This window comes from Condylura cristata, unplaced genomic scaffold, assembly GCF_000260355.1.
Source record: "Condylura cristata isolate star-nosed mole 26May11 unplaced genomic scaffold, ConCri1.0 scaffold00019, whole genome shotgun sequence".
Classification (NCBI taxonomy): Eukaryota; Metazoa; Chordata; class Mammalia; order Eulipotyphla; family Talpidae; genus Condylura; species Condylura cristata.
In genome coordinates, this window is record NW_004567120.1 from 1,406,464 (window position 1) to 1,430,894 (window position 24,431).

At 48.4% G+C, this 24,431-nt stretch overlaps 1 protein-coding gene across 2 annotated transcripts in view; it reads left to right on the forward strand.

The window, feature by feature from the left end:
* Positions 1–5,204: 5,204 nt before the first annotated feature.
* Positions 5,205–24,431, forward strand: part of SLC16A2 (solute carrier family 16, member 2 (thyroid hormone transporter)) — a 112,248-nt gene continuing 93,021 nt past the window's right edge. Inside the window, exons 1-2 of one of the 2 annotated variants that reach the window (XM_004685589.2) lie at positions 5,205–5,438; positions 5,830–6,384. In XM_004685589.2, the coding sequence (XP_004685646.1) occupies positions 5,961–6,384 (424 nt within the window). In that variant the 5' untranslated portion in view covers positions 5,205–5,438; positions 5,830–5,960. Of the gene's footprint in view, positions 5,439–5,829; positions 6,385–24,431 lie in introns of those variants that run through there. The other variant, XR_001145622.1, reaches the window with a different exon arrangement.

Below are 24,431 nucleotides of genomic sequence, written 5' to 3' on the forward strand. Positions count from 1 at the left end.
AGGACACAGAATAAAGCTCACATTCCAGTGTGAAAACAACGTAGTAAACAGCTGATTAGGACGCTGTCATGGAGAGTACAGGAGAGGCTTGCTGGGCATGAGACATGGGAGGAGAGCAACTGCCCTGTTCCAAAGGTGCAATTTCTCTTCTCTTCAGCATGGGGACTGAAAGGCGGGTTGGCAACCCACCAGATGAAGGCTACGACAATGGAGTAATTTGTTTTTTTATTTTTTAAAGATTTATTTATTTGTACATACAGAACTGGGGTACAGGCCAGAGACTCAGGGGCAGTGAGAAACTTCACCAGAGACAGAGTGGGGAACAGAACAAGCAGATCGACGAAGCACACTGCTGAGGGGAGCAGCGGGTGGGTCAGGAGGGGTCTGCCACGCCATGTGGTCACCTCCGGGGCAGGCGGGAATCGAACTCATGCGGAAGTGGCTTTAGCTTCTCAGTGCAGTGCTTTAACCCGCTGCGCCACCAGGGAGGGCCCGGAGTAATTTGTTTTTAAAAAAAATCACTGACACTTGTGCCCAATGCCCCTTCACTTCCTGTTCTTTCATCTCATACATAAACATAGAACTGACTCTCCAAATGGGGATGCACAAAGTGAAGGTGGCAGAAACTCAACCCCAAGAGTACTGACCTCTGGCCTGTGACTCCTCCCAAATGCCTCCCTTACCTTACTGACCTTACTTGTTCATGAGGAACTTCAGAAAGGAAGTATTGGAAGAGTCTGTATCTGGCTTTAGTTACTTGGATGAGAAACTGAGGGCCTGCTCTCACTCCCTTCACACCTGAGAAGTCTAGACACGCAGGGATCTAGACACACAGATTCTGTTGCTGTTTGGCTGTCTGGCCCCTGAGGACTCCTTATGCCACCATCTCTGTATCCTTAATATGCCCCCTTTCAAATCTCTAATCCCTAAAACTAAGTTTAATAAGAAGAGATCTGAATTATTGTTCATTCCTCAAATTCCTTCTGGACTGACTTTTTCCTGCCCAGGGAGGTGTTCCCTGTGAGGCAGCTCCAGCTGCCATGGGTATCCACCTTGACCCTTCTGCAAAGAGTAGGGAGAGGAGCAGGCCAGCCTGGGCACCAGACTCATCTTTAGCTGTCACTCCTTAGCTCTCCTTTCTGCACTCCTCCCTGCCTATAGCTTACTCTCTGGTCCCCTCCCACTCCATTCACATCCACAGGGCCCTCAAGTACGCACCCCTCACCAATATGACAAATTCATTGTGGTTTAAAAACCTCATTCTATTTCTTCTCTGGATTCAGCTAAGAAAGCAATCTATTTCACTCTTTCTTTCACTTTAAGCTTTGTTGTTTCGTGCTCACCCTCAGGGGGTTAAGTATTTTCTTTCTCATTCTTTTCTATAATGCTCCTGCTGCTTCTGTCATCTCTTCTCCTCTGTGCCTACTCTAATAATAGACCAACTTTGAGCAGAATTGCTTCCTTGGAATTCAGGAAGCAGGCTCCAGGCATATGGTCAATTGATTTGTTTTTAATGTACCTATTATTATGAATAGTCTGCTGGCTCAAGCTGAGACCAGGCTACACCCAATATCTTTCCCCTTCCATGTCTCCACTTTGGCCATCAGAAGGTGTCAACATCCAAATTCATTTCCCAGTAATACAGGTTCCCAGCAGTGCTCTTTCCTGATTATGGACAATACAACTTAAGTCCCCTTTGCCTTTGGACTTAATTTGCCACTACTATAGCACCCTGGCTCCTTTTCACAATCAATCTTACTTGGCTCTGGGATCCTAGGTGATGCTGTGTCATCAGAACGCTTAAGCTAGCCCCATAGCGATGAATAAAGAGAAGTGAGTGAAGGAGGGAAAGCTTATATACTCATTCTTGAGAAAGCTTTCACCCATTCTCAAGTTTTTAAGATAACTTGAGAAGTTATCTCACGTTAAGTTCAATGCATGCTAGTTATAATTGGTAATATTTCCTCTGTTAAGTTCATGAGGACAAGGACCATTGTACATTCCCCGTGCCTGACATGGTGACTGGCACACAATTGCTCATAACTAGTTGTGAAATGAATGCTTGAGTGGATGACAAAGGCAAGAGGCACGCCTCTCCAGTACAAGACTCATCCTGATATCTGCATTGTTGAACCCATTTTAGATTGAGGAAAGGCAGAGGATCTCAACTGGAGGACACTAAGGAGAAAGGCAGTGAGGGCTGAGAGACCAGAAGGTGCCCCTAAGCTATGGAATAGTGGGTAATCCGATAAGGATGGAGATTGGTATAAATGGGAGCAAAGGGTGGGGTGAAAGGACAGACAGTGTTGTTAATACATATCCACTGAATATGAGCGGCTCAGAAACAAGCACAAAGTCTTTGCGTCCTTGCTATTTAGTGCAGAGTCTGGCACCTGGAAAGTCAAGTCTCAGTTAAATATTTGCTGAACGAATGAGGCTAGTCCCAAGCCATAAAGGACCTTTAATGCCTGGTTGAGGAATTTAAACTTAAGAGCCATGTGGGGAATCACTGAACATTTTTAAAGCAAAGAAGTGCTAAGATTAATATTGCATTTTAGAGTTGTAAATGACAGCATTGTTTGGAAGGAGAAGAGATAGGAAGCCATGGGCACCTGAGACCTAATTGGACCCCCAATTCTTAATCTCCATTCATATTCTTACCATCCTTTCCTTCACTCAATCAAGAAATATCAACATCATCTTTGTCTCTTCTGCTTCTCTCACTACTCAAAATATTTCTATCAGCTCTACCCCAACAATGGCTCACAGAACCAAGCTTCTGTCTTCATCTTCATAGTCAGTGGCTTGCTTCCAAACATTACTTTTTTAAAAAACCTGATCCGTTGTTTGCTTTCCTTACCTTTTATCTTGCCAAGCCACCCTGTACCTTACGTCAGTTTTCTTTCTAAAATGCAGATCTGATGTTAGTCCCCCAAAGTCCTCAGTCTACTCCGGGATATCCAGAGTAAAGCCTATACTTCTTAACATCGGATAACTCTGTGAAGCAGGTGGTAACACCATTTTGCAGATAAACTGAAGTTCAGAAAGAGAAAGTAGCTTGCTTAAGATCACACAGGTATGTAGTGGTAGAATCAAGATTAGATACCAGTGCTCTAGCCATTATAAAGTGCCTTCTAAAGAGGGAAGAAATGGCAGGCCCTGCATGTGTTGCTAGAATAGAGGGATGGTGGTTACACAATCCTGTCTCCTGGGTGGGGCACATACTTTGAAGCTCACACAAATGAGCAAAGAACACTGTTCTGCCTCTTTAATGGCTTTGTTGACTTAAACAAACAAGTGACTTAACCTGTTAAGCCCCTGTTTCTTCACTTGTAAAAAAAGGGACAAATCATATCAACTTTATGCCATTATTTTGATAATGTGAGATTATGTATGTGATGGGCTAGCGTAGTGCTAGGGTCACAGGAGATTCTCAGGGAGTGTCATTACCTACCCTCACCCCCCTCCAGTGAATTAAAAACCATTACACAATGAGGACAACAGAATTTAGATGGGGTCTGAGATGGGCTGCAAAACTCCAGGGTTTATTTCTAGTTCTGGGACTGGAAGAAATCTGTTTCAGAGTCTTAATCAGGCCCCCCCCCCCACACACACACAAAAGGAAACCACAGTTAGTGCTCTCCTGGGGCAAACATTATTCCTGTGTGTGGTGAGACCCCTGAAAAAAGCAGACCTGAAGCCCAGTGCCCACATGCTCCATGATTCCTTACTCCTTATGGCTGTGAATTTTCATTAAAATGCAAACGTTTCCTGGGAGAGGCAGCATACATATTAACTTTTTGGCCTGATTAGTGTTCACTTCCCTATTTCTAGGAGTAGTCTTTCCATGTCTCTGTGCTTTGAATTCAGTGCATGATCTTAGGCAGGGTTACCACACCACTAACCCCAGTCTATTAAATCCTTAGCAATTTTCAAGGCGCAATAGACCCCCACCTCCTTGGGACACTACTGTGTTAGCCCAGCCAGGTCCTGCCTTCCCTCCCTCTGTCCCGGGAGCACTAAGCCCTAGACTCCTGTGGTGAGGCTCAGGAGCTTGAAGCTTTGCTGTAAGGGAGACCCGCCTTGAAGCCAGCTTGTACTTGACTTACCCCATGACTTCAGGCTAATAAATGCCTTGACCTCCACTGAGCCTCAGATTTCGTTCTTGCAACAAGGAGGTGACAACACTTATCTCAGGGCAATAGCCATGCCTGCTTTGCTGGCTGGTATGGCCCCGAGATTTGTGAATTTGGTCAGTTCCTCTCATGGCACCACAGACTTTTCGGGACAACTCTATCCTCCCTCCTAGTTCCGCCCCACCCACAGGTGCTTAAATGACTGTTCGTGGCGTCCAGCGCAGTCCTGGGCTGCCTTTCCACCGGCCGTGCAGCCTTTTCACCTAGCAAGAGGGTTAATGAGATGCTAGCTTGAACGGACTTGGCGCTCGCCCGCCCACTCTCGGGGAGCGGAGTAGCTTGGTAACCACACAGCGACCTCATGATTAGTGCATTAGATGCTAGGGCCCTGAGGGGAGACCGAGCTTGCCGGGATCCCGAGTCCCGCCCAGCGGCCTGAGGCTGGGCGCAGAGGCACACTGCGGCGGCCCGAGTAGCTCACCCCTCCCACCTCCCGGGACCCACGCGCCTTCTGGGGAGCGAGCTCTCCCACATCCTTGCGGGGCTGGGGCCGTAGTCTGGGACATTTAGCGGGACTTCCACGTCTCTATGCCCCGAGGTGGGCGGGAGGGGGAGATGGGTGTCGGGAACACCCCCCTCCGCTAGCTGCTCCGCCGAATTCTAGCGCCCTAAAAGCTGCGGCCGAGGCCTGAGGCACAGCACAGCCTGGATGCTGCGGGCCGGGCGGCCCTTGCCCAAACTAGTGGCTCGACCTGGCCGGGACTCCTTGTTCCCCAAAGCCGGAGAGTCGGGAGGAGCTAGAACTGAACTCCTGTTCCCGCCCCCGCCCCCGCCCCCGCCTCCGCCAGGGCCCAGCTCCCTTCGGTGCCTCTGCACCTCCCGCCCTTCCTGGCCCGGCCCCCGGCCCAGACCCGGCCCTCTGCGACTTCTCTGGGCTCCAGGTTGGAGCAAACAAAGCCCTGATTGACTGCCCGGAGGGGCGGGCCTCGCTGCGGGGCCGCCTCCTCCCCTCCACGCACCGCCTGGGATTTGCCGGGAAGGGCGGGGGCGGAGGAGGGGAGAGGCTCCGGGGGTGCCCGGGACTGTGGAGGAGGGGGTTGAGCCCCGGAGCTCAAGAAGATTGTGCTCCCCCTCTGTCCGAAGTCTGGGCTGTCCCCTCCAGGTCGCCCCCTTGCAGCCCAAGGAGGGACTCCCGAAGGGAGGGTGGGGTCTCTCACAGGCCAGCCGTATTATTGGGGTCCTCAGGGCCACACCCAGTTCCAGGCTGCTCGTGAGGAACCTGAGAGTGGGAGCAAAGCACAGGTGGGGGTTTTTCCTGGGGATTCTGGGTTGATCGATGCCGGGTCTGGAGGCTGCGGAGAGGAAAGGGCAGGAGAGTTTGTGCTCTCTCTTTTTGTCCGTTTTAACTCTCCCTCTACTGGGCATCTGGACAAGGAGGACAGGATTCGTTACTTTGCAAAGGGAGTTGGGGGCGACTGAGGCGGCTGGAGTAGGTAGGCGAGGAAGAGGAAGAGGAGGAAGGGCTGGGGAGAAGAGCAGGGCTGTAGCGGCTGCCTGTTGAGGGAGGAAGAGGTGGGGGGAGAGGAGGAGGAGGAGGGGGAGGAGAGAGAGATGACACGGGGAGAGGAGAAGGAGGGGGGTTGGACGGGGGAGGAGGAGGAGAGGACTCGAGGGACCGTCTGTCGCGGGACAGGCTGGCCAGCTGGGGCGCGGAGCCGGGAGGAGGAGGCAGCGGCAGGAGCAGCGGCAGGAGCAGCAGCAGCAGAAACAAGTACCAGCCACACAGCGGCTCCTCTGCCGAGCAGCCACAGTCCCCCGGCCGCGATGGCGCTGCAAAGCCCGGCCAGCGAGCAGACCCAGGGACCCTGGCGGGAGGCAGACCAGGAAGAGCAGGAGCCGGTGGGTAGCCCCGAGCCTGAGCCCGAGCCTGAGCCCGAGCCGGTGCCCCCACCCGAGCCCCAGCCCGAGCCCCAGCCGGAGCCCCAGCCCCTACCGGACCCTGCACCCCTGCCGGAGCTGGAGTTTGAGCCCGAGCCAGGGCACGAGCCCGAGCCCACGCCCACGGTGGAGACCCGCGGCACGGCGCGCGGCTTCCAGCCCCCTGAAGGTGGCTTCGGCTGGATGGTGGTCTTCGCTGCCACCTGGTGCAACGGCTCCATCTTCGGCATCCAGAACTCCTTCGGGATCCTCTACTCCATGCTGCTGCAGGAAGAAAGAGAGAAAAATCGCCAAGTGGAGTTCCAAGCAGGTGAGTGGCCCCGCGTGCCCCACCTGGCATTCTAGGAGAGAGTGTCCGCTCTCACTGCTGCCAAACCAGCGTGCGGCGCCAACTTTCCCCCCTTCCCCTTCCTCATGGCACCACTGAGGCGCGAGGCAACCGGGCGCAAGAGGTCCCAGGGGGTGGGACCTGGGATATTTATTGATCCTAGACGAGGAGTGCTTTTTTTTTTTTTTGCCCCAGGACAAATCCAGACGCACCTTTTGGGTTTGTTTAAAGTACTCTGACAATGTATACGGAAGAAAATATTTCAGACTTTTTTTGGGGGGGGAGGTAGAGCAAAGTAATGGAGAGACGAAATTGTTGGGAAGCTGGAAGAGCTTTGTGAGACTCTGTACAGCTGATCTCCGCTGCAGTCCCTGCTCGGGTGTGGGGGTAGGGGGGTGGGGAGGCGGGGGGCTGGCGGTGGAGATGTTTTCTGTCAAAAGCACTTCAGGAATCTTGGCTACTCTGAGTGAAGAGTCAAACGCATGGAAGGCGTGTGTGTACGGGAGGAGGAAGGGAAGGAGGGAGTGCAAGTGGGGGTGTGCGCGCGTCTCGTTACCCGCGGCGGTTACGGCCCAGCCGACCGGCAGTCCTCTGCCACCCTGCGGAAGCGAGCGCTTCTCGGTGTCCTCTGAACCGAATCCCAAGAAGGCAAGGAGTTGATGTTCGTGGTTTCTAGCGTGAGAAACGTGAGGTGGCTGGCAGGCTGGGCCCGTGGCCGCCTCCGCGCGCCCCTCCACCTCGGTGTTGCCCTCCCCGACGCCCCACGACTCTCCGCTATCCGCAGGGTGCCTCGTTGGGCCTTGAGCCGGAATGCCGGCCCCACCCCTTGGGCTTTCACTTGCACTTGGAGCTGCCTAGGTTTCTTCCCTACGATCAACAAGGCTGGGGGGCGACGGTCTCCGGGCCCACGATTGAAGGACCCGAGGTGCGCGCTTTTGCATTGACCCCCGCCTGTGGGCTGGGAGAAGTTAGAGGTGCCAGGTAGCTCTCCCAGTCTAGCCCTGGGCGGCGGAGGCCCTCGGCAGTTGTGCTGAGTCTCGGGGCTGCGCTGAGGGGCTTGGGATGCCCTCTGCCTCAAGGCTCACTCCCTCTGGTGGCTCCTTGGGACCGCTCCACTCTCGACTCAAGTTCGCAGCTCTGAGTGCGCTGCTTTAAGCAGCGTTGCCCCAGGGGTTGCCTCCTCTTGCCATGCCAAGGAGCACTTTTGCTGGTCTCTGAGAGGACCTGGGGTTACTTAGTGGACTTAGAAGGTTTGAAATCTGTGGATTCCCTGAGCCCTTGGAGAGTGTCTCTTACAGCTTTCAACCAAGGACTCTTCTCTTCTCTCTTTTTTTTTTTTTTTTTGCAGCTTCCCTAAGCTGCGTAGAAGAAGGGATTTGGGAGCTCTTGGTCCCTTCCTGTCACCTGTGTCCTCACAGTATGCAGACCCCACTGGCTAGTTGGAGTGTGCGTCATTGGCTGTCGAGGGAACTTTCAGGATTACCCAGGCAACACTGACACCTGAGCAGAACGGTCACTTCCCTAGTCTGAGTGGAACAATTTCTGGGGGGAAGGTCACTACCGCATTCATCCCTGCAACTACCCTTTCCCTGCTTTGATGCCGTTCAGGGCTCTTGGCTCTTGGGAAGGCTGCTAAAGTAGGCTCTCCAACTGTTGCCTGGGTTACACCGGAGGACACTGCTAACCATTGGCTTGTAGTTGAAGGCCCACTGTTGACCTTCAGGGTCAGTACCAAAGTATGGGAGAAATTTCATGGGAAATAGTGGGGGGTGGGATGAAGCTAGGCCCCCTAATCATGTGGTGTGAGCAGGCCTAGAGGTGGGGCCTCAGGAGTGTGTAATAGAACTTGGAAAACCCACTATTTTACCAGGAAGAGGTTCACTGCTGGAGAACAAACTTCAAAGTAGGTGATCATAGAGGACTCAGGGGGAGGGCTGGCTGGGACTTTCCGGTCAAGACCTCACAGTACATCTGGGAAGGGGGGTGCCATGGGCACTGGAGAGGTGTGGCTGGCGTATACTCTGGCACAAACAGGTCCAGAGAGGGCCTGGGGTTACTGGTTTAAGTGATAGTGAGTATAGGCCAGGAAGGGACAGAAAAGAATTTGGTATGTCCCCAGGGTCTCAGAATAATTTGGCTTGGGTCCTTGCTGTGATGTGTCTTGAATTCATGAAAGTTATTTTTAATACTGGAGGCTCTTGGGAACACCTCAGTTTTTATTTTGGAAAAGTTGGGAACATCATACCACATTCCTGAGCTTCTAAAAGATCTCAGTCTACATTACCTTCCTTGAGCCCCTCAGTTTTCCCAAGCAACCTTTGAAATCACAGGATTCTGAATGTGTCCACAATTGACTCAAAAACTTCTAGCCACCTGTGCCATAGCACTGGGCCTCAGAGGGACAGAAGCTAGTAGAAGCTTGCTAAAATATATATATCCACCCATATGTATCTAATAGCCTTTCTGGGGAACACAACACATTGTCAAGTTGGCTGGTGCATTGTCCATTTCTATCAATATCTGACATGCCTTCTCTCTCTGTCTGTGAATTTAATAGTCAGAGGTACACCACGGCCCAGCTCTCTTTGACTATGTCTTATAATATCTTCGTAGCCCTGCCCTAAAGCTGTGCTGATGGGTTAATGGGTTTAAAGTTGTGCAGATCATTGAAATTATAGTGAGGGAGCCCCAGAGAAGGTAGTTTTGATGTTTGGGGCTTAACTCCACTGAGTGGGGGTCTCTGGGCATAAGAAAAAACCACCAGGAATAAAAGGGAAGTGGAATTAAGGCCATCTTGTGATCTCTGTGCTCCATATGTTTCAATGGTGGCACCAGCAGCATGTACTGCTCCCTTTCTTCTCTTGTCTTGAAGAGGAAGCTAATTTCCCTGGGTCATAGCTCTGGGTGACTGGCAGGGAGAAAGGCAAGTGACTGAGGTCCAGTTGGGAAAAAATGGAAAAGGGTAGGGAGGGAAATGAGCCGAACCTTTTTGCAGAGCTTGTGGGAAAATTGGGAGTTACCCAACCCAGACTAAGCAGCAGACAGGGCGAGGGGCCCTCCTGCAATATGATAGATATTATAATATGGCTTCTGGGTTAGAGGAGAGCCTTTTGGTGGAAAGAGGAGCAAAAGTGGCATTGATTGCAGACCCCAGCTCACTATGGCAACTCACAGTGAGCTGGAACTATGGTGGAGTTGCAGGTTCGGGGACGAGAAAGAATAATCCAGCGTTGTTAACATTGTCTCTAAGTCCAGGTCCTTTTGAATGTGCTCCAGAGTTAAACCTAGTACTCTGCACTTTCTGCCTAGGCTACCAGTATAGTACTGAGCCAGAAAATAGGATGGGAGGCAGGTGGGGAAATGGGGCTTAGGGCTCTTGCCACCCAGTAAAAGGGAAAGTAGTCAGGAAGGTTTATCACTGGTCCCTAGATGGTTTAAGCTCATAGATCATTCTGAGTGAGACAGTGTTTTCAAGGTTGCAGGAAAATGGTGCACTGCCTCTGGGCAGGGTCCTGAGCATGAATGGGACCAGGGGGCCGACTAGGCTGTCTTTTCTCCATCTTGGGGTTCTCATTGCCTGATTCAGTGGGTCATTGCACGTTGCACCAAGATGTTGACTTTGGGTATCTTTCTTTTTTAAAAAAATTAAAAAAAATATTTATGCATGTAGTTGGGGCATACATCAGAGGTGGGGGTGAGGGGCACTGTATGTGTGAATGGACTCACCAGAGACAGCGTGGGAAGCAGAACAGATGCATCTACTGAAATACACTGCTGAGGGGAGCAGTGGGTAAGACAAGAGAGGTCTGCTGCGCCATGTGGGTCACCTCCCTGGCTGGGGAGAGCTTTGTAGTACTTAACCTCTTGCACCATCGGGGAGGCCCCATTTGGGTATCTTTTGAGAAAGATCTGCCCATATCTTACCTTTGGCTGAAGACCTTTGCCTACTGTTCAGAGAAGCTAGATCAGGTGGGTTCAGAGCATCCAGTGGAACTTGGGATCACAGCACCACTGGCCAGGAGTGAATCTTTCAATTCACTCCGCTGCTTCCTCTCTAGCCAAGCTGGGTTCTAATCTGGATCCTTGACTCATTCATAGTGGAAGGGATAAGGAGGGGAGGTTGAGGCATTTGGAAACTGACCAGGAGGTGTGTGTTTGAATTGGAGTAGCTGGTGGAGGCTGGACCCCTGGCTCACTGCCAGTTGCCTCAAATGCTCGTTCTCAGTCTGGTCTTGGGCCCGCAGTGGGGCTTCAGTAACACCAGCTAGGCAATGACTAGGAGGTATGAGATCTATCATGCGCTGCCCTACTTGTTTTGTGACTTTGGGCAAAGTTTATCTATTTGTAAAATGTGAGGGTTTGACTAGATGAACGTTGTAGCTCTACCACTCTGCCCTTTTAGAATTATGAGATATCCTTTACTTTTCACCTGGCTTAAGTTTGACTCATACAAATGCAAATTTGTTCATCTGCAAGAGTGAAGGTAAGGACAGGCTGGGAGATCCTGCAAGCAATGAAAAGCCACGTAGACATCATTTCCCCATGTGTTTTGTATTTGAAGACTGTGAGGCTGTGTGTGTACCATTGTGGGTGGAAACACCCCCTCGCTTTTACCCAATAGGTAGAGGCAACTCTGGACTTAGTGCTAATTCTCCTGGGCTGCACTGCTCAGCACAGAGCTGGGACTCCAAGAGAATTCCCTGGACTTGGCCTGCTGCAGGCTAGCAGAGTGGATCTGTATGTTGTTATTTCCCAGCATTTGAGCCTGTTCCTGGAAAGCATTAAACTACAAGCATTCCCTTAAGCCTGTTTGGACCCCTTTCCTGAAACTTAATTTCCCACAGCTCATTCTCATTTCTCAGAAATGCACGGTTAGTGCAACTTTGGTTTGCTGATACTTGAGGATAGTAAACTAAGATTTTTAAATGCGGTATTTAATCGCCCCTTCAGGGGACTTCAGACAGGGCACCTTTGTAGCTGGCTCAGGCTCCTGCCTGGGTCCCACCGTGGTGTGGGTGGGGAGAGGTACAGGTCCTACTGGGTATCCACAGCCTCTGGCCAACTTCAGCTTCACTCGGGGTTTAGCTGAGTTGGCCACTGAAGTCGCAGGCACAGAGCTCTCTTTCCTTTCCCCTGGCTTTTTATTTGCTTGTATTTGGAAATATTTCTACAGTGCCCTGAGAGTAAACAAGCAGCTGAACTGTCAACATTTGCAGAAATATGTAAAGGGCGCCATCTCCACCTTCTCAGCAGACCAGCTTCCCAGGAGGGTGCACTGCCTTTCCTACCAGCAAGTTTTTGTTTGTTGCATTTTGAAAAGAAAGAATCATCAGTTCTTTTCAGATTGTGTGAAAGAGGAAGAAGAGGAAGTGGCTTGTTTTTCCTTGTTTCCTGGACCCCCAACCCTGCCTTCAAAGTTATTCTTTTACCTGGGATTGCATAAAAATCATTCTCCCCCGCATGCACATTCTCTCTCTCTCTCTCTCTCTCTCTCTCACACACACACACACACACACACACACACAAAATGTATGCCTTGGGCCACGGATTATGAATAGTCCATCTGAAAGATACCTTTTTTCAAGAAAGGCTTCTATGGGCCCTCCCCGCTGGTACAACTGGTAAAAGCGCAGCACTGTGAAGCTCTCCACAGCCACTGCAGCATGAGTCCAATCCCCGGCCAGGGAGCTGACCCACAAAGCGTGGCGGGCCTCTCCTGTCTCACCCGCTGCTCCCCTCAGCAGCGGATTTCAGCTAATCTGCCTGTTCTGCTCCTCGCACTCTCTCTGGTGAGTCCCCTCACCCCCTGCACATCTGCACTGTACCCGAGCTCTTGTAAGCATAAATAAGTCTTTAAGAAAAGGAAAGACTTCTATAAGGGCTATGGAAGATAAGTGCAAATGACTTGTCCGAGATCCCTTTGCCACTCCCCATCAACGGAGCTTCGAAATATCTACTGCAAATTTATTTATGCTTCCCTCTTCCCCATTATCCTGCATGCTTCTCAGTACTTAGAAGTTACTAGGAAGGGGATTTAAGTCACATCAGCCCTCCCCATTTTAGGGGTGACAGACAACTAAGCCAAAGGGCATGAGTTACCTGCCTTGAAAGCAGGTGCTGTGATTAGTAATGTCAAATCATTCAGCACCTGTATGTGGATGGAAAATGTGGCTTTTCTGTATGGCTTGAAGACGTTCATGCCTTTCACCCCAGTAGTCTCACCCTCCTCTGTCCTCTACTTTGCTCTAGTTTCTGGGGTTGGTAGGAGAAAAAGGGATGGACTTTATTGTCCCAACCACATAATATCGTGGTTCCTCCTGTTCTCAAGGTGCATTGTATCACCTTTACTATATGTGCCACCCCCTTTCTTTCCAATATTCTTCTTCTTCTTTTTATCAATCAGAGGATCCACTGGGATTTCAGATTTTTAAAAAAGATTTATTTATTTATGCATACAGAACTGGGGTACAGGCCAGAGGTACACAGGCAGTGAGAGGATTCACAAGAGACAGAGTGGGGAGCACAACAGGCCGATCTAGGAAGTACACTGGTGAGGGAGGCAGCAGGCGGGTCAGGAGAGGTCTGCGGAGCCAGGTGGGTCAGTTCCCTGGCGGGGGATGGAACCCGCACCGAGGAGGTTGCGGCCAGCTTCACAGGGCTGCACATTAACCCGTTGTGCCACCAGAGAGGGCTGGGGTTTCTGATTTTGTACAACTCCAGCCCAGATCTTAGATCCTTTCCCACACAGCCACAGGGGTATTCCCTTCCCTTCCTGTTCCCTTTCTCTTCCCTCCCTTACTTTCCACATTCAAGAGTGCGAAAGTCATCACATCTGGATTTTTGCTATAAGATAGGTGCTGCTGCCCTCCCTGGTGGTACAGCGGGTTAAAGCACAGCACTAAGAAGCCTAAGCCACTTCCGCATGAGTTCGATCCCCGCCTGGCCTGGAGGAGATCCACATGGCGTGGCAGACCTCTCCTGACCCGCCCGCTGCTCCCCTCAGCAGTGTACTTCGTCGATCTGCCTGCTCTGCTCCCCGCTCTGTCTCTAGTGAATCCTCTCACCCTCCGCATCTCTGGCCTGTACCCCAGTTCTGTATGAATAAATAAAATCTTTTTTTAAAAAAAGATAGGTGCTGCTAGAAACCTTGTTGTTATTTGCACACTTCCTCTTTTCATAGCCCCAGGACCTCTGCAAAGGACATAGCATTGTGTCAGGTCTCAACGATATTCAACAAATGCCCTGTTCAGTGGCAGCCCTTTTTCTTTGAGTCCGTACTATTATTGTCCACCATCTCCTAGGACAACAGACCCTCCGGAGAGCAGATTGGTCTTGAGTAGCTTTAGGTAGGAGTTCTGGATAGAACAGAAATCTTCATTCTATTTTTAGCCCCTGTCTTTTTTCTTGCCAAAAATACTACAGAGTTGATGGTAGATGAGTCAGAGAGGAGACACATAGCCAAACCCTAACAAGAGTCAGGGAGGGTGGAGAGAGGAGACATGAATGAAGCTCCCAGGTTAGTCGCTTCCCTGCTTCAACGAAGGGAAATGTCACTAAATAAGCAGTCCCCAGAGTCTTTGCCCAACTTTGCCCCGTGAGTCTTCCCGCCCACCTTCCTGCTCAGGCTGGAAGGGGTTGTGCATTGGTCTTGTGTGTTCAGACCTGCATGTACGTGTGTATCACTGGGTGTGTGATGTCTCGTTGGGTCAATTAGCAGTTACCTGGAATACGGTGCCTGTGAGACTGAGGTCACAGGTTCAGTCACTTGATCAGGTCACTGAGCTTCTCACAAAGAAATGAACTTCTGTTCACTGCCATTGACCCTCATGCTGTTGCCATGAATGCCAAGGAGAGCTGAGTTGAAGAATGGAGATGATGCCCTGTAAGCTCTCTCTACCATTACGGCAAAGACCCGGGACATAGCGCCTCCCTCATGACAGCTCCTCTGCTGCATTGCACAGCGCGAGGGCTTTGACACCTAGCTCCTTACTGCTGTCAAACACCGTAATAATAATAGTAGTAGTGTTACAGGGCAACCCAGTAGCCTGGCTGTGGGTCCTCACCCGTGTGCTTAAGATTCAACAGCAGGCACACACAAAAAGCTTAGTAATGGGTTTATTTACAAGAGAAAAGGGAAATTAATAACTCAGGGAAAGGGAGTGAGAGATAAGTTGATGAATGTGGCGTCCTACCAGTTCTGCTGACCTGGAACCCGAATAGCATGCTGAAAGCCGGCGGAGAGCCAAGAGAACCCCTCAAAGCCCACATGTCTGGTTTTGTATCCAAATATCTCTGCTTAACTCCACCAGCATGATTCCCTTTGGTGTTGCTGGGATTTGTAGAGTCTGGGATGGGGGCAAAGTCCACAAAACCTGTGTTTGTAAAGTTCGTTCAAGACATCCAGAGAAACTGTCTTTTTAGGCCAGAGGTGCAGGGGAAGGGAGTGAGAGTATTCACCAAAGACAGAGTGGGGAGCTGAACAGGCAGATCTACTGAAATGCACTGCTGAGAGGAGCAGCAGGAGGGACAGGAGAGCTCTGCTGTGCCATGTGGGTCACCTCCTTGGCTGGGATCAAGCTCTTATGCTTCAGTGGCTGGCGATAACTTGATAGCACTGTCTTCAATTCCTGTGCCACCAGGGAAGCTTGACAATAGTTACCTTCATAGGACTATGAGGGGTCAAATGAAATGGTGTATGAGAATGTTTTAGTAAACTGTGAAGGAGGTAGTAGTATTATTATTGCTATTTTTATTGTTATTATTATTATTATCCAGTAAATTTTTCCAGCCCCTAGAAATGAAGTTGCTCTCCCTTTCTCTGAATGTTTCTGAAAGATGAATCAACTCCTCTTTTCCATCTACTCCCCCCCACCCCAGCTCTCATGTCTGTATTCTTCTGCAATTTGACCCCTGGGTCCTATAGCTAGGGACTGGCTGTGTTTTCTTTGTTACTCAGTTCTTTAAGCGCCCAGGGAGGGGAGGGGCCAGATCCCAGGCCATATACATTCAATGAAACAAAGCATCCTTGAAATATTTACAGCTCTTGGCAGGAGCTTACAAACCTCTCTAAGAGTCAAGAACTGCGTTTTTAAAGTAGGAATTGCTGGGGGGTGGTGGTGAATGGTGAGTAAAGTTAGGGTGTCACTTCCTCCCAAGGGTCTCTCATGGAGCCTCTGTTCTGCAGGTAGTAAGGAAGAAGGAAAGGGATATTTAAGGTCAGAAGGTCTGGGCCAGGAGACATTAAGCATAGAAGGGGCCTTGCGCCTTTGTATTCAGGTTTGGAGTGGGCCAGTTTCCTTGTATTCTAAACAGGATAGCTCCAGAGAACAGAGGCCACAGAAGGCCAGAGGCCTGGAGGAGGACTGCAGTAGCAGTCTTGAGCAGGCGCCTCCATTAAGAGCACTAGTAGGTGCACTGCTGCTCCCGTCTGCGCTGCATTTCACCTGTTCTGCAGCTGCACCCATCCTGCTCCCCACTGTCTCTGGTGTATCCTCACGCCCCCCACACTCTGGCCTGCACCCCAGTTCTTCTATGCATAAATTATTACATCAATCTTTTTAAAAAATCCATCTACTAAGCAAAACAGAATGGAAAGTTCTCTTTTTTGTTTCTAACAAGAAAATTCCAAAGCTCATCTTTGAGGGTGAAATTTCAAATATACTAGGATTTACCATCTTAGTTTTCAATTATCTAAATGTTTGCACTAATAAAATGTACTAGAAGGCATTTTACAAACCACCTAATTCTACACCATCTGGTTCCCATTTTCATCGGTAGAGAACCAAGCGCTAGAAAGCTGTGACCTCAGCCAACATTATGGATTCGTGATTATAGTGGGTGTTGGTTTGGGTGAGTACAATCCCTGGAAAACTGCTCCCTTGCTCTGTCCCTGAACATTCCCGAAGACTATTACTTTGCAGTAATAGGTAGTATTGTGTGTGTTTTTTTTTTAAAGATCTTTTTATTTATGTGTACAGAACTGGGGTATAGGCCAGAGGTGCACAGGCAGTGAGAGGATTCACCAGAGACAGAGTGGGGAGCAGAACAGGCAGATCGAGGAAAGTACACTGCTAAGGGGAGCAGCAGGCGGGTTAGGAGAGGTCTGCCGGGCCATGTGGCTCACCTCTGGGGCAGGCAGGGTTCGAACTCATGCGGAAGTGGCGTTAGCTTCTTAGTGCTGTGCTTTAACCCGCTGAGCCATCAGGGAGGGCCTTGTTCTGTTATTTTAAAAAAATATATTTCTTTGCATTTATTTATTTATTCATACAAGAACTGGGGTATAGGCCAGAAATGTGTAGGCCAGAGACAAAGTGGGGAGCAGAATAGGCGGATCTACTGAAATAACCTGCTGAGGGGAGCAGTGGCAGGGCAGGACAGGTCTGCTGTGCCATATGGGTCACCTCCCTGGCTGGGGATTGAACTCATGCTACAGTGGCTTCAGATAGCTTCATATTGTTGAGACTTTAACACCCTGTGCCACTAAGGAGGCCTGACAGCATTGTGTTTTCGTGAATGTATTTAACATGAGACAAAATTCAAGTATAGTAGGGAAAAGTTTCTCTCCCACCTCCCTCTCGGATACCAATCCCCCTCCCTAGAGACTTCCAGTGTTATTTGCTATGTCCTTCTACAGATAATCTGTGTGTGTACAAACAAGTGTGTGTGTACCCCACTTTAAAAACATAAATAGTAGCCTTAGGTTCAGATTATCCTCTACCCTGCCTTTTATACTTCAATTTATATGTTGAATATTATTTCACATTAGTCCATAATATCCTTACTTTTATTTTATAACTGCACTGTTCCATTATATGAGGCTGTGACTTATTTAATACCTTCTAATAGGCATTCATGCTGTTACCAAACTTTGCATATGGACTTTGGTATCAGATGGCACTTGATTCAGTCCCTTGCCTTATGGTTGAACATGGCCAAGTTTTAAAATTCTTAGAGACTGAATTTTGTCATATGTAAAATAATAATAATAATATCAACATCTGTCATTATTAATGTGGAAATTAAATGGGTTGGTGCAGATAAAAGAGTTAGCATGTCATCTGTTCAGTAAATGTTCTTAACCACGCTCACAGCCTTTCTCATATCCTTTACCTCCAATCCAATCGTTGTGTGCTCAAGCCAAGTCAATAAATGTGTTTCATTTGTTAAGCTGGACCTTCGCTGAGCCAGAGAAGGAAAGTGTCCCTTAGGAAATTTAAATTTCTATGTTTTGATATTGTAATTTAAAAATTCTTTTCTTTCATTATTGTTCATTTTTATTGTGCAGGCGTAGTCCCTGTAATTCTCCCACCAGCCACAGCACCCTTGATCCATCACCATAGTCCCTTGTTCTGGTCCCACCCCTGTTTTGACCCCTCACCATTCCTCTCTCCTGCTGGATGCCTTGGATTTGTGGTGAGCTCCAAGTTTTGTCTTTTTCCTAATCCTTTTTTCGGTTTCTCTGTTTTCCACCTATAAATAAAACTATCGGATACTTTTCTTTCTCCTTGTGATTAATTTCCCTTAGTCTAACCCTCTAGCTCCATCCACGTTGCTGCAAATGGCATGAGTGTATGGAAGTTTGAATTTCCTTGAGAAGACATAATATACCAAGCAACGGTAGATCACTGCCAAGTGGCAACAATTGTGTGTGTATAACTGCATTCAAATACACATTTGTCTGGTGATGTGGAAAAGGAGTGATAACTTTCAGGGCCAGAAGAATCAAAGAAGGTTTGTTGGTAGAGCAGGAACTTGAAATATGATTTAGCTAAGTAGAGAGGAGCTTGCGAAGTGGGCAGTGGTGGGGTAAGGATTGAGAATTGGACAGTGTAGCTGTTGCCCAGAGTCTGCTCTTTACCCTCTGGGAGCCCAGTGAATCACTGTTCTCTCTTAGCTCCTGGCACAGCACGTGGGGTGTAGTGGGGCAAGAGGAGGGGCCATTCTGAGGAAATTTGGAGAGAAGGGTGTGGGGCGGTGGGATGTCTGGGCACTGCGCCACAGAATGAGGTGCTGGCAAATGGCTTATGGCATAGCGCGCCCAGCCTCCAGCACCTGCTCTTCCATGTCAGCTGCCCAGGCACTTTTATAAGAGGTCCAGGGGGAAGACTAAAAGGCATGAGAACAGAAGTGGCAGCAGTTCTCAGCCCCTTACCCTGAGTCTCAAACTGGGCTATGGAGACTGAGGCCCAGGAAAGGGGGAGACTGTTGAGTGATAATAATCCCCTGTTGGTGGCACACGCTAGTATCTATCTTACCTGATGGCTATCTTCCCAACAGATACAGTTATGAAATAAAATTTTCACTTGAATCTCATCATGTGTCAACATCTTTGATCAAAACAAATACTATGTTGTGAGGTCCTGGGAACTGCCAGGTAGAGATTCATATGCCCGTTGTCTAGCTGGAGAAAATAGAGACCACTGGGTGGGAAGAGGGTACTGGACTTGGTGATGGCACATGGGTGGATTGGTGGTGGAAAGCCCAAGGGGATTACAACTGAGATGGAAAAATGCACAAAATGAAGAATGATGTAAAAAAATAAAAATCTAATAATAATAAAAAGAAAACAGAGACAAGATTGAGGGCGAGTGAATGACAAGGTTATATGCTTTCTGTTTAGCAGAGCTGACACTAGAACCCAGGTCTCCCAGTCCCATAATCCATGATGTAGAGACTCTTTGAAAGCTGAAATAGAGCTTCCCTTAAACTTGTTAGCGACCTGAAATGTCAGTATATGGATAAGAAGCAGTAGAGTATGATAACAACCAATCAGGAGTCAAGAAGTTAAGGGATATGGAAATGAGGATTGTGGAAGTATCTGGGCATAGTAAGACCTGCTGGATGGGATCAAGAAAGAATAGTGGGCTGGAAGTGTCTGGAAGTAGAAGCTGTTTCCGGCTCTGTTGCTGACAAGTCCCTTCCCCTTCTGGGCCTCAATTGTTTTTATTTGTACAGTGAGAAAGTTGAGTTTCCTGGAGACTTAGTGGTGCTTAAAACCAGTAGTTCTATAACTATAAGTATGAAGGCCTTGAGTACTTCCGGCCACAAGGTCAGGGGTGATGGGAAGTGAGTGTAATAAGGAAACCATTTCTCTGATGGAAATGTAAAACAGATCCTCCCAGATTTAGGGAAAAAATACTTTTGGAAAAGATAGCAATCATGTGGTCTTTATCCTACCTAAAGGGAGGATTCCACCTAACAGAGGCAAAGAACTTGTGTGTGCAAGTGGCTCAATGCGAAGCTGAGAGTTGGTGGGGCAGATTATGATATACCGTGTCAATATGCCCAGAAGTACCTCCGGAGAATGCTCCACTTTAAGACCATTTCCCTGAGATCTTGATTTTATTTTTAAAAAGGGGCTTTGGGTCTTAATGGAGAGGTGGGCGTGGTACCTTTGAGAGTGCTCTCAAAGAACAAATGTTCTTCCTTGGCCTCTCTTGGAATCTTCCCCTTAGGTAGGATAAATAACATGTCCTTCCTATCCTTCCCAACAAGTTTTTTCTAAATCTGGGAGGATCTGTTTTACATTTCCATCAGAGAAATGGTTTCCTTATTTCACTACCTCACCACTTCCTATCACCCCTGACCTTGTGGCCGGAAGTACTCAATGCCTCCATAGTTAGTTATAGAAACTATTGGTTCTGAGCACCACTAAGTCTCCAGGAGCCCTCTTGAGTGAGCAGTGAGCCTCTAGCCAAACCGGGGTAAATTCTGGCTGCACCATTTGCTAGCTATGTGTCCTGAAGTGAGGCATGGAACTGCTCTGTGCTGCTAGTTCTTCATTTGTGAGAGGAGAATCACAAGAATGCTTACACGTAGGGCTGTTAAATATATAGCTTTGGATATGTGTCTGGTACATAGTAATTGAAGAGAAGCATTTGCTGACCATATCTCCCTAGTATGTAAATGGAACTTCAGGTGAGCCCAGCGTTGCTTAGCATCACACAGTCAGGGATTCTGGTGAGTGAGGCTGCCTTGTCAAGGGACCATGTGGGTTGCTCTGATGATGGTCATGCCCAAGCCCAGATTAAGACCTTTAGCGGTCAGCCCTAGGCACTGTTTCTGCTGACTGCTAGGTTCATTAAACCTATGCCTTTCTCATTTTAGGCTGTCCCTGCTTCATTGGTGTCCTAGACTCATCTTTAGTCCACCTGCGGGGTAATCCTATACTGGTTACATCAGTCTGTACTCTCCTCCCTAAACCCCAGAGGGAACCAATGACTGGGTAGTTTGCACATCTATGTACAACAAACAGATCTGAGCTTGAGGATGTCCTTCCACAACAGGGTGCTTTGCACTCCACCTCCTAAGAGCTTATCCTGCCAAATCCCATAACCTCCTCATTGGTTGGTATGGCTGGTACCTCCCATAGTGTTACTTGGAAAGAGGGTTTATTTTCTGAAGCCAGGAGGTGAGGAGGGCAAGTGCCCTAAAGTTCTAATGGGGGCCCCCTGAGGAAGCTGTAAATATTAGGAAGTGAAAATTCTGGTAACTAGTTGGGATGACTGAGACCAGTCGTGGTAGAGAAGGGGAATGGCAAGGATCTCTTGCCTCTGGATGACTAGATGACCGAGTCCCCCCTACTCCCCTGAGCCCCTACTGTCACAAGGGCTTCAAATTAGTGATCTTTGAAACCTTGTAGTCACTATAATTATCTCCACTACTCTTGACAGCTTCAAACCATCTAAATGGTAAATAATAGAGCAGTTTTGTGTTCCAAGAGTTGCAGTGATTTTGGCCCTCACCTAGATTATGCCTATGGAAGACTAGCTAAAAGCAGGTTTTCCTTAGATTTGATAGCTGATCAGCTGGGGGTACCTGGTGACCAGGGTTAGCATGACCCTGCGTTCATTTGCTGCCTGCTTCTGGAATGGCACTGCTTGTGTTTAGGCCTGGCCAGAAGCAAGCGCTGCTTGCTTTCCTCACAGAATGTTTCAAACATGGAAGCTCATGTGGAACCGGTCAGACCAGATGTTAGGAGTCTGTGGCTATTAGGAAAAGAAAAACAGCCAGCCAGAAGACACACTTGGGACAGTCACACGTACTGTCCTAGCTCTTGACCCCAGGCATCCTCCGTGGGCTTTAGTCACCAGAGAATAACTGCTCAAGGAGGCTGAGGCTCATCAGGGTCCCAGGAGTGGATAGTGTCTCTAGGCAGAACCAGAAACCCCCAGGCCTCTCTCCAGGACATGGCTCAACCGAGAATGGCACTGGCCCCAGGCAGGGCCTCTTCCTTTTCATGGAATTTGCTTAGCACTAACAGAAGAGATGATCTTGGAATGGAACATCTTAAAATCCCCCTCCCTCCCCAAATCACCCGAAAGTTCAAGTTCCCATTACTTCCTTTCCCCCTGTGTATGGGTATAAGATAAGGTCCAGGATCTGACTTCAGACAGACCAGCATTAGATTCTGCAACCTTGGCCATGGTATTTGGTCTCTCTGAGTTTCACTTTTCCCAAATGTAACAGGGAGACGAAAGGAGTATTAGTCTTTAGCTCTCAGTCTTGTGACAAATTTCAAATGAGATTTGACAGTTCTCTTTTAAAGATTTATTTATTTATGCACACAGAACTGGGGTACAGGCCAGAGGTGCGGGGTGTGAGAGCATTCACCAGAGACAGAGCAGGGAGCAGAATGGGCAGATCGATGAAGTACACTGCTGAGGGGAGCAGCGGGTGCGTCAGGAGAGGTCTGCAACACCATGTGGGTCACATCCCTGGCTGGGGATCAAACCGTGCTGAAGCAGCTGTGGCTGGCTTTGTATGTAGTCCTGTGCCACCAGGGAGGGCCCCAGATTTGACAGTTCTTTGAAAACTTCTTTGCGCCTCAATTTTGAATTCTCATCACGACTGCTGAGTTCCTAAGTTTTTCTGCAGCTCTGTGCATGTGCTTATGCATGTATAGCTGGGCAGTGGCATCACCAATGATGCACATATTTATAAGCATCCGCTTGTGTGTTCAAAACTACACATGTGCTCAGGCCTGAATTCATGACATGACAACTAAAGACACACATGCATACACACTTATCTACAAGGATAGCCTCTTTCTCTTTCTCTCACACAGACAGATGTGTGTTTGAATGCATGCATTTATGTACGCATGGGCATGAATATGTACCTATATGTACAGCCCCAAATCTGTATAGGCGACCCTATTTTACCTTCCAGCTTTTTGTCAGACTATCCAGTTTTCCAAGGATTTGACACACTGAGGATGTCCCTTTTGCCCTTGCTGGGGCCTATATCCTGCTTCCATCTTGTTTGCAGATTAGCACAGCTGCTGCCAAATTTCAGTCTCAGTGTGTGGTATCCACATGTCTGGAGAACATAGATCCTTGTCCAGTTGCTCTGTGAATAGCACTAGGACTCTATTCTGTACAATATATTTATAGCCATGTTTGCAAAGAGCTGACAGCATTTTCAGATTTTTTCAAAACACAGTTAATCCAGCCACAAAAATAGTCACTGGCCAACATGCCCTGAAGCTAAAAGAAATTAGGCAGCAGGCCTAATGAAACTTTGTCACAGAGCTTAAATAAGGTTGAAACTCTCCCCCGCCAACCCCCACCACACTCCTTTTTATACCAAGGATCTCTGAGCCAGAGCCTAGGGTGGGGTGTTGGTGGTAGCATGGAGTGTATTTGCTTCAAAGACAGTGTGTGTTTAGCAGAGCCTAATGCTTTGTGAGCGTGAAAAGAATGGGGAAAGTGAGGGCATCTAGAATTATAAGCAACAAGAACACAGCTAGGAACTCAGTGGGGTGCGACTAAAAGAAAGAGGGTTAATACCTAGTTTGAGGTCCAGTAGAAAGGCAAAATGCCCTAGCCGCCCCTTAATCATTAGGATGTGGACCTATAAATCGTTGTGCTTGTATGTGAGGTTGGAATCCTTAGTGATAAAATCGAAGAGTTAAACTTGGTTAAAGAGAAGATGGTTTCCTCAGAAGAGAGCAGACCCGGCTCTGATATGATAGGCTCATTTCAGGTAGTCCAGCCATGGTCTGGGTGAGGAGAGGTTTAGTTGGGGCTATCAGATAATTATTATCCAAACTGGGATACTTTTGAGAGCAGAAGGGAACCTGTTAATATTATACCAGGATAACAAGTAGGATTGTCTCAGTTAGAACAAGATGTATTTCCATTCTATGTTTAACATGTCAGGAAAGAGCAGACTGGCAGAAGGACTTCTCACAACATGACTTGGAAAATGTGTGTGTGTATGTGTTGGGGTTGGGGTTGAATAGTGGGGAGTAGGCTAGGGAGACTCAGCCTTGAGAGTAGAGATTGTTTCTCTGAATATGAATTCCTTTTCTTATTGTCCATAAAATATGTAGGGGAACTCCTTTGCAAGTAAGTCTACTTTCTGATCAGTGTCAAGAGAGGCGACATTGTGTGTGTGATTATATGCATATGTGTTAAAGTTTTGAAAGTGTGCGTGAGTGTGAATAGAAATATAAGTCTACGTAACTGAGTAATTTTTGGATATATATGTGTATACATGCGTAAATGAGGAAGTGATGAAGATGAGTGTTTATGTGTACACGTAATCACATGCATGATCACATGCAGAGCAGAATTAGGCCTGAGCCCTGTTTATTGTGATATGGACTCTTAAATTCCAAAGACCAATCACAAAGACCCCCACCTCATTTTAACAGCCAGAAAACTTTCAGCATATTTCATGAGATCTACATGCTTTGACTATCTATCTGTTTGGCAGTGGTTGAGGGTAAATTAACAACAGTTGCAATAAACCTGGCTGGGAGCCAATGGCCACTTCTGTGTTTGAGTACAAGTCCAACTAATTCATTAAGGTTTCTGGAAACAAAGGGAATTTTGCAAATGTGAGAAGAAGCTGTTTGAGAGTGAGCCTAGATGGAGTAGGAGGGGAAGATCTGACAGATAGCTAGTCCTCTGAGGCCTATCTCCCTGAAGGGTGCTGCCATATAGTAGACACCTTCTGATGATTTGAGAACTGTTTACTCCCCACCCTCCTGCCCCACATACACACCAACATGCACACACACA